The following is a 10,491-nucleotide window of genomic DNA, read 5'->3' as shown; positions in this document are numbered from 1 at the left end:
TATGTAATTAATGTAATCCGTCCCCTCTTTCAGCATCTTCGATATAATTTACATGAAGAAGAGAATTTAATTTATTACTCTCTAAATCTGAACCAGTGGAAAAGTCAATGGTTGAATCAATAACGCCTTGCATCGCTAATGAGTAAGTGAAATAGAGTCGAATCCGAGCTGTGCAATTATAGAACAGTGGATTCGGACTCTGTTTCACTTACACATTAGCGGTGCATTGAAGCGTCAAGGCGTCATTGAGTGACGCAACGTGTGTGGATTCACGTTAATTTCATAGATACTCTCTAGTCCCAAGTATGTCACTGATAATCAGTGAAATTCAACTGAAAAATCAGTGAAACGTGAAACATGAAATAAGTGAATAATGTTATTTCGTTATTTCAATAGACACGTTATTTCATAGATACTCTCTAAGTCCCAAGTATGTCACTGACATAATCAGTGAAATTCAACTGAAAAATAATATTATTCACTTATTTCAGCTTTTCATGTTTCATTGATTTTTCAGTTGAATTTCACTGATTATCGGTGACATACTTGGGACTCAGAAAGTATCTATGAAATTAACGTGAATCCACACACGTTGCCGATGCGCGTAACACGCGTAACGTACCGTTGCGGAAAAGGTGCACTCTCGTGTCAGCCAATCATTCGAGCAAATCATAAGGGTATGAGAGAGTCACTTCTGAAATATTATACCGAGAAAAACATCTTCCGAGAAACTTCGCGCCCGCTGAATAAAATAGAGGAAGGCCGTTCGTGCGAGTTCGCTGATAGACAGCTGACGTGTTTCACGTGCCTTAATTTCGCGTAGCAGTTTCTTTCTGCGTTCATTACTTCCAAGGTCAGTGTCAAATGAGCGAGCTGCGGGCTGACCCGAAAGAAAAAAAAAAACGTTACACGATGCTTCGCGCAAAAATAAGTGGCCTAGGCACAGTTGGCGCCGTAGATTTTCCATAACGCATTGTGACACAGTTTGTCGAAGATGCCGCGCCTGTCTAAAAAAAAATAAAAAAAAAAAATACAAAGTGCTCGACGGAACTGTCAGTCATTTTGACAGCCGAGTGCTTTCAAAGCAGCCACACATTCACAGTTTCGAATTATATAGAAATAAAATGTATACGTAACGAGAGAGAGAGAAAATCTCAAGGGCTCTCTCGATCGATTGGAAATCATGTCTTGTGAATAGCCCTCTGACCCTCGGCCGTTTCCAGAGTGTTAATTAATGCACCGTCCTCATTTTCTTTTCGGAGAAGCGCCGAGGTGCGGCGCAATGAACATCCGTGTCAAAACTGCGACTTACACTTAACCCGGGCGGGAAACTCTTAATAGCCCGTCACGAGCAGGCACGGAAACCACTTGGCTCTTCGCGCGCCAACGACTTCCTCTCGAAATTACGAGCTTCTTCATTGGAAGCGCCAGCAAATATTGATTCTCGGACACGGGCGTTCGCGTGCGTGCGGCAGTTTTCGCGCTTCGCGTATAACACACACACACACACACACACACACACGCCGCCGAGATTTCAGAATTTCTCGCGGCAAAACTTTTCGCATGCATAAATTGCCGTGTTAGCTCATACGGTAATGCAATCTCAGATCGCATGCTTCGTTATGCGATTCGTTACCGTTGTCTATCACCTTGCCCCAGTGGCTTTCGTGTATCCGCCTGATTAACATACACGGAATTCGCAAAAATAGCTCGCGATGATTGCGGTGTCTGCAATCGAAACTTGCCAGAAAAAACCAAAAATTTTCTTCTTCGAACGTTATATATTTATCGAACAACGGAGAACCTTACTAATTTTTTTTACAAAATTAGTAAGCTTCTCCGTACTCGAACATTGTGATTACTTTAACATTTTTTGGAAATTTTATTCAAGAATGTTGAGTCTACCTCAACATTTATTTGAGAAATCATTGCAAATTATTACAATTAAAATCTAGGATTCTTAAATGCGTTACGTATTTCATGTGATTTTAAATTAATCAAAGTTTAAATTAATCAAAGTCATTTTCAAAATATTAATTTTTAATTAAATTAATTTTAATTTTAATTGGATTTACTAGAGTCGTCATTAAAAATATTAAATTAAAATTTATATAATGCATCAATTATGTTAAGCGCCTCCGTACTCTCTCTCTCTCTCTCTAAAAACACTTATAAAAGTTTTGTTTCCTTCTAATGGCACTCGAAGCTTACTTATAAAAGGTTGCAAAAACCGCTGGTAAAGTGACATTTACTGTTATCTTGCGGCGGGGCGTAAAATTATCTTCGCGACGGGCCATTGTCACCGCGACGCGGCTCGACGCGCCATTCGCGGTCGGGCGATCGAAATTTAAAGCCCCGCGCGGACTCATTACGATCCGAATTTACCACGACGCGGCGGCGAGGCGACATTTAAATCCTCTCCGTCGACGATATTTTTCTTAGTTCAACGCGCGCTATTGTGTCCGCGATCATCGCTCGCTTCTCGCCCTATCTATCCGTTTAATCGCGCGCGATCCGAGAAACGATCGGCAGAAATAGCACGCCGCGCTCCTCGCCGGCTACCCAGGCTTCCCCTCGTCCCTTCCCGCCGTATCGAAGCCGCAGCGCTGTCTCCAGATCGTTTTTAGTGCGGCCAGGTGCGATGCGCGACAATAATTCGGAAGTGACCGCGCGAGCTACGCGCGTTACATGTGCGCGTTTATATTACCGCGACGCAGTCGCTCCGGTCGTAGCGCGGAGGATCGTGCGTGATCTGGGACATCGTCGCGCGACGTTAATGGGCGGATCATCAATCGCGCGGACGTCCCAGTCGTGCGACGTTATGTAAATGCCTCTCACCCGACGATTCTGGTTAACGGTGACGCTGACGGCTACTATACCGGCGGCCTTTAGCCAGAAAATTGGTATAATCCGGGTAAGCTCAATTTTGGGATTGGCGAACATCGGGAAGTAACCCTCTGCCAATTGTCTTGCACAAGGCGACCAAAGCTTTCCTGGAGCGATGCCGGATTTTCGACGAAAAAGAAATCTAAACTAATGAGAACACGAAAGGTTTTCGCTTCCGTCTCTATATTTACATTTATGCGTCGATTTCGAAATCCGAATACTGGGTCGAACACTTTTAATACATAAAAATACACATGCAAACATATTATATTTTTGCGTATCAAAAAAAGAGCAGTAGAGCTCGACAAAATTATGTAGTCTTTTAATCTCGCTTTCAACATTATCATACATTTCTGGGAAAGATGAGATTCATAAAGATAACGGAAAGCACACACTCAGTTTGGATGGACAAAAAGCTTTTCGTAGCGGAACAACGGAAGCACATGTATCTCCTTGACTAAATATCGCTGACTCGATTTGCGCTGGATTTGCTCAGCTGTCCGCACTTGGAGTTCAGCGTGATAACATCGTTGACGTGCGATCGCGAGACAGGAGAAAAACTGCATTATACTCGCGTTTTATCGGGAAAATCACATGTTTCAGAAAAGTTACGTTTCTTGTCGTGAGCAAGTGTTGACAACGCGTCAAAGGTTCTTCTAACAGTTTCGACCGAGCTCGAAGAAGTTCCAGCGAGCGCGAAAACGCGCACGAGGGAGGAGTGGTCGAGTTACAGTGGTCGTGGTTGTATTTTTAGTTATCGGATTCTCTAAATTGATCTCGAATCACACTTCGGTTGCGGGCCGCGAGCACGTGCACCTATTGCAGTACGGCGGCCGCGTGCCGCGACGTAAATATAGAATGAAAAATGAGAAAATAAGTGAGGCGATTAACTCTCTGTCTCGCCGCGCACAATTCCGGATCGGGCGCCGCAATTTCTGCGACGTACTATCGATTCGAAATTTCGATCGCATAGATGGAAAACTACACGGAGAGAATTTTGTTTTAAAATTTACCCTGAAAATCATGTTTTTCGTAGGCTAACATAGTATTTCGATGAATTTTATATGATTTTCACTATTTTATTTAACATATACTACGCACGTTTATTGCAATGCACAATAAAATTTATCGTAGTGCACAGTAAAATTTATTGTATTATAGTGTGCAGTAAAATTTGTCGAAATACTATGTTGTCCCACGATTAACAAAATTTTCAGGATAAATTTTAAAAAGAAATTCTCTCCGTGGAGTCTTCGGCAATTAGAATCGAAATGAATATATTCGTACACGGAAAAAAAATTGCTGTTGCCACAACCTAATAATTGTGATAATTTTCGCCCATCAATTTAGAAGAGTTATAGGAACTAAAATACTTTGGAAGTGATTTATATAGTTAACTGAACTCTCAGCCTCAATGTTGTGACGTGCAACTATATCATATATATCTCTCAATTATATTATTTGTTGTACAGACCATACTAGAGAGACAACAATAATGCTTCGGTTGAGGCAACCACATATATGAAGATATTCTAACCGAATATTATTTATCCTAAGCACTACGGTTGTGACAACCGTACTGATGAGTATACCTTAACAGATGAATGCCATGTAACATCAAAATAACTTAAATTCACATGCATTTCTTTTCCAAACATAGAGAATATTGTTGTAACATCCACAGCAATTTTTTCCGTGTACATAAGTGAGAATATTATAATTTTCTTAGAAGACTTAGTCTTGATTTTTGACCAAATTTGTATTGCAAGTATTACTTGTGCACGAAATTCAAGGCTAAAGAATTTTTTAGAAGATTATAAATAGTCCAGTTTATAATACAAAACTACCTACACTTGATTTTTTAAGACCAATTTTTGTTCCGTGTGACGTACACATCGCGCATTGCTGATGGAAGTTGACTTAACGGAAATCAAATTGCGGTTCGCGTCGTAAGATTGAAAAATGTAATTAAACAAGTCAAAACATACAGGAATAGAGAAAACGTAGAAACAAGAAATAAGATTTCCGTGCGCCGAGAGAAAGAAATAAAGCCACGTGACGTCATCTGCAGGCGGCGAGGCAGGGTATAATCGCGATGATTTCGGATTTCGGCTTCGAACATACGAAAATAATCCACCAGCTTGTTCGCGGAAAAGAAAAAAAAAACGCAAATTGACGCGAAATTTATTTTTCCGCGGGGGCTAAAATTAAGTTCATCAAGCTTATATTGATCTTAATTCCCGTGCGCTGTTAGAGTAGCGCCTTTGTTTTACTGCCAAATGATGTTGCCCGTTTTAATCAATCATACGGAATCCCAGCGACCCGCGCGGTGCGCGTCCAACACGGATGCGCGAACGCGACACGCGCCTAATAAATCGCGATGCAATTTGGAATTCCGCCGCGGGCCTTTGCACATATGTTATCCGCGGTAACGCGCGAGGACGCGCGGCGGGGCTTCCTCAAATTCGCGAGGGGGAAGCGTAATTCTAATTTTCCATCAGCGCTGGCCGATCCGTAACACCTGGCTGAAATTCGCGCCTGCGTGATGATGGGAGGCCTCGCTCCAGCCCTCGTGAGACTTTCGATGCGAGGGTGCAATTTAAACTTTGGCCCAGTAGCCAATCAACCCCTTGACGAGCGAACGATCGCGGCGAAGTCGACCGGCGATGTGAAATCAGACTCGATTCGCGCGCGCGTTTAACCGATAACCGCTCGGGCAAATGATGCGATTCGTGCCGCGTGGTTCGTCGCCGCCGCCGCCGCAGTCGCGTTGTTTTCGAAGAGAGCCCTCGCGAGGATCACATTTCGATCGTAATTCAAGAATAGAAGACACCGGTTGCGCAAAGGTAAACGGATTTAGGATCGCCGTGCATCTGTTCACCCTCGACGCGCCGACCGCGGATTTCGATTATTGCCTCGAGACGCGACGTGTTCCGAGAGTCAGAGTACATATCTTTCGTTTGTTCTCGAGATATACACCGGAGTTTCGCGCGGGACGATTAATGCATCTCTCAGACGTGCGACTTTTTATTTGGAATTTGATAACGTATTTGTGTAAACGATAATAGGGTTTGCATAAACGCGCGGTTTGCATTGCAAATGGTGAAGCTCGGGAGATAACGTTTTATAACTTTGCACACGGAGTAGCCGCGTGAGAGAAGAACACGAGACTCCGTCGCGCGCTCGCGGCGTCTAAGGCGCCTAATTACGTGATACGGATTTAGAACACGCATGGCGTGGTATCTGGCTCGAGTGCAGAATAGTCGAAAGAATCACGTTTCAGACCGTGACCCAGAGGCGCGAACCACCGGATTAAGTCCGAGCCGAAAGGTCATGTTAAATTTTTCACGCGGCAGAGTCCGCATTGAGTTTTCGATCAGTCAAGATCGCAATTCCAATATTCACACGTTGACGGACGAGTATGAATAATATATATGTGTTCAAACGCGAAAGAATCCTTTTTAATTCATTCATCAACTTGCTATTGTCTTGCGAATTTTATGTGTCTTTTATTATAAATCACAATAGAATTTTTATTATAAATATATTGTATAATACGATTAAAAATGATTAAATAATACTTATCTTCCGTCGTGACTAGTTGTATTAAATAGCACATTTTTTTACTTTACGTTGTTATCTAATTATTTATACGTCATTAAAAATTTTATAGTAGATGCCATTTATTTTTTACAAGCGATTAAAAAAAATTTTGATAGCGCGATAATCATCAAAGTGTCACTAAAAATCAGACCTCGATTAGGGATGATCTCATCATGTAATAAGATAGTTATAATTACACGTATAGCACCGTCCAGTCTGCGAGTTGTCTAGCGAGTTTTATGAGTCTTTCATCATAAATCACAATAGAATTTTCATTATAAATATATAATAATAAAATATTGAATAATACGATTAAATATGATTAAATAATACTTATCTTCTGACTAATTGTATTAAATAGCACATTTTTTTACTTTACATTGTTATCTAATTATTTATACGTCATTAAACATTTTATACTAGATGACATTTATTTTTTACAAGCGATTTAAAAACATTTTGATAGCGCGGTAATTATCAATGATCATCAAAGTCACTAAAAAATCAGACCTCGATTAGGGATGATCTCATCATATAATAAAACAATTAATATATAATTACACGTACAGCGCCGTCCAGTCTGCATTTTAGATGATTAAATATATTTACATTAATTTGCATGGCACAAATCAACACACAGAACACATTGATTTTTTATGATAAAAAGAGAAGAAATAATTTTTAAAAATTAACAAAAATATTATTTTAAAAAAGTTACACGGAAAGAACATTTTCGCTGAATTCAGATCTGAAAATAATTTTGTGCGAAAGCCAAAATGATTACTAGAATATCAAAACGTTTTGTAGCAATGTTTATCAGTTTTAACATTTCAACAAATTATTTTGATAATTCAACAAAAAATTATTTTCAGATCTGTTTTTAGCAAAATTTTTAGATTTTTCAACAAAATCGTTCTTTTTGTGTACACATGTTGTTACATACCACACTTGAAGTAGATTCAATTTGACGATTAAATATGTTTACATTAATTTACACGATACAAACCGACACACGATACAATTCGATTTTTTAATAAAAAGGGGGGAAATAATTTTTAAAAACTAACAAAAAAAATATTTGAAAAATAATTACATATATATTGTTACACATACCACATTTTAAGTAGATTAAATATGACATGGAAAAGCTTTCAGAAAGCTCTGTAATAAAGTTTTAGAAAGTTTTAAAATACAAGGAAGCTTTAAAATAAAGTAAAAATAACTGTTGACGTAAGACGGATTGAACGGAATTATAAATTTCGCGACTGATTTCTTTCAGAGTTCCGGGAGAGCAGATTGCAACGTGAGCGACTACGGTCATGGTCTTGAGCGAAACGCTCACAGACTCCAGCTTCTTGGCTATCACACCGTCTAAGATCAGATTTAAACCGGTCAGTAATATCTGCCTCTTCCGCGCAGGACCCTCACGTACATATTTATTAAAGACAGCTTTGCGCCCCGAGACCGTGTCGAACTGCGGAACTGGCTTCTCGTAATTACGATCACGTCTTGAAAATGTCAACGACACGACGATGCACGTGACTCCGAAGCGAACGTCATCATTATTTTAGTATGATAGCATCGCGTGAGACACTTATTAACACTTATTAGTAACCTCGGCGAATAGGCACGTGCGAAATCTTAATAAATCGTATCGCGTCCGTAAGAGATTACCGAGACTTTCCGTGCTCGCTACGGCGCGGCGTGTTGGAATTTGGCAGTCGAATCTGAATTTAATTAATATTCGCTGCATTTAAATACGAAACTGATAGATAACACGATTATTTTTTTTCCCTTGTTTTATTACTATAAAATATAATAAATATGCTAACTTCATAAAATATGTGCTAAAAAAGTATTTAAATAATATAAATTAGGAAATATTTAATTATATATTTTTTTCTTCTATTTCGCGTTGTAACGCTAATTTATTCCATTAAAAATGTTTTTATGTGAAAGCGAAAGCGGCGGAAAATAAAAATTTATGTCATTAATCTAAAGAATTGGTTTTAAATCTCTTCTAATATAATTACGAGAATAAAATAAAATTACTACAAGTCATCACAAACCGTGTTTCAAAGATGAACAAACGGCACAAACGTAATTTAAATTAAATTATAAAAGTTCTTTTTTCCGCAATACGGAGGTCTAATTTCCATTTCCCGGGAATGTCACGGGACTTACAAGTGCAACGTACTCGTTCACCCGGTAATTAGCAAATGATGCTTTTAATTGCTCCAGCGAGAGATGGTTCGCGGAAGTCGCGTGCGCGAACGTTTAGAAAAGGAACGCCTCGTTTCTCTTCATATCGTTACGGCCAAATGAATTTCAAGGGAGGAATTTTTTCGCGCGGCAAGAAAGATGAACCCCCATCTCTCTCTCTCTCTCTCTCTCTCTCTCTCTATCTATCTGCGTTCGAGTTCGCTCCGATGCCGAATTAGACGAGGGTGCCGACCTTGGCACGAAAAGCGTCGCGTCTCCTCGAGTCGAGGCGATTAGAGGCTCGCGTGCTCGGTTCTTGCGCGCCTCACCCTCCCGACGCTCTTATCGGAGCCCACCCTCTATCATTTGGCGCACGTTCCTCATCCATTTCTCGATCCCCATCAAATACAGTAGTCTTATCTACTCATAAATGTCACTCTCGATCCTTAATGACATTTTACATGGTGCATTCCCCATATTGTTTCCCCATATCTTTCTCCCGAAATACGAACTCCTATGTCTTCTCGAACATTTTTTTTATAGCCGACATCACGTCTCTTCTTTGAAACTATTTAAAAAACGTATAAGTTTCCTATGAGACATGCGAGCGTCTTCCCCGATGTAACGTTTCTCACGCAATTCCAACATAATTTATTATGTCGATACGTATGCATTATATAAGTGTCTTGTTGAGTTACGCGTTTTAAATGTAAACTTTTGTACGTGTAGTTATTACATATATTGATATACTCCGACATCCACGTGTGACTCTTATTTATATCCTTGCTCTCTTTTGATATATTTATTACAAACTTAAAATTCCTATTTATAAATTTTATTTTTTTCAACCAGAGATTTCCTCGCGTAATAAAAGTCGGAAGTTTCTATAGGAGGGAATTCACACGTATGCCGAATAAACGTAATATATAATAGTGTTAAAAATAAAAATTAACGTCAACTATACCTCGCGTCTTTCGCGAAACGTCAACGCGGGACGCGCGGCGCGGGCTAATGATAGATAAGACCTGCGGCGTTCCGAGCTCTCGAGTAGACGTTACGTATGCCGTATAACGTAGTGGCTGCCAGAACGACGGGTTCTCATGTGGTACGGTCAATCAATGTCAGAAGGCACGCACGGCTGAAAGTCAATCAGACGGAGGCTTCCGCCTGGCGCTGATCACTGACGTTCCCCCTCGATGGAGTTTATACGGGCGGCCGAAACGACGCCCGGCGTTTATAAATCAGCCGGCGCGCTACGCGCATCGGGTGAGATATCGATCTCGATGTCGAATCGGAGGTCGAGAGCCGATTCCTCTTCCATCTCTTCTTTCCCTCCCTTCCCCTCCCCCTCCGCGGCGCATTAAATCCCGGATATATTCCTTACGCGAGCCTCGTTAATTTGCAAAGTGCTCTCGCGACACGTCTGAGAGCGCTCCACTCTCCCTGTTTTTGGTACAATAATTTGAATTATTTATTTCGCCAGAGAGAGAGAGAGAGAAAGAGAATGGGTACTGTTGCTCAAACGGGGCCTCGCACTCTACGTTGGATTTGATAATCGATGAGAAATGCACACGTACTAATAAACCTCGACGACATAAGGTCTAAAATCGGGACATGAGATGTCTTTTAACGTCTTTTGGACGTTTTTTTTTCATAAAAATGTTTTTAAAACGTCTTCTAGACATCTTTAGTGTCGGTTCACAATGAGGATTTTAAGCCCTAAGCAGTAATAAGAAATAGATCAATCGTAGTCGTATAACTTCGTATAATGTACTGAGTCGACAAGGCACACAGGGGATA

The 10,491-nt window shown here is 40.4% G+C and overlaps 1 protein-coding gene across 2 annotated transcripts in view; it reads left to right on the top strand.

Annotated features, from left to right (window-relative positions):
* The first annotated feature begins 2,392 nt into the window (after nt 1-2,392).
* The window catches only part of LOC105458784, a 27,133-nt gene continuing 19,034 nt past the window's right edge, over nt 2,393-10,491 (top strand). For both annotated transcript variants that reach the window (XM_011704329.1, XM_011704328.1), the window contains exons 1-2: nt 2,393-2,914; nt 7,769-7,880. In XM_011704329.1, coding sequence (XP_011702631.1) covers nt 7,809-7,880 — 72 coding nt within the window. In that variant the 5' untranslated portion in view covers nt 2,393-2,914; nt 7,769-7,808. The remainder of the gene's footprint in view (nt 2,915-7,768; nt 7,881-10,491) is intronic.

This window comes from Wasmannia auropunctata, unplaced genomic scaffold, assembly GCF_000956235.1.
Source record: "Wasmannia auropunctata unplaced genomic scaffold, wasmannia.A_1.0 LD334309.1, whole genome shotgun sequence".
Lineage (NCBI taxonomy): Eukaryota > Metazoa > Arthropoda > Insecta > Hymenoptera > Formicidae > Wasmannia > Wasmannia auropunctata.
Note: the sequence above shows the minus strand (reverse complement) of the source record. Positions and strands in the feature narration are given on the sequence as shown.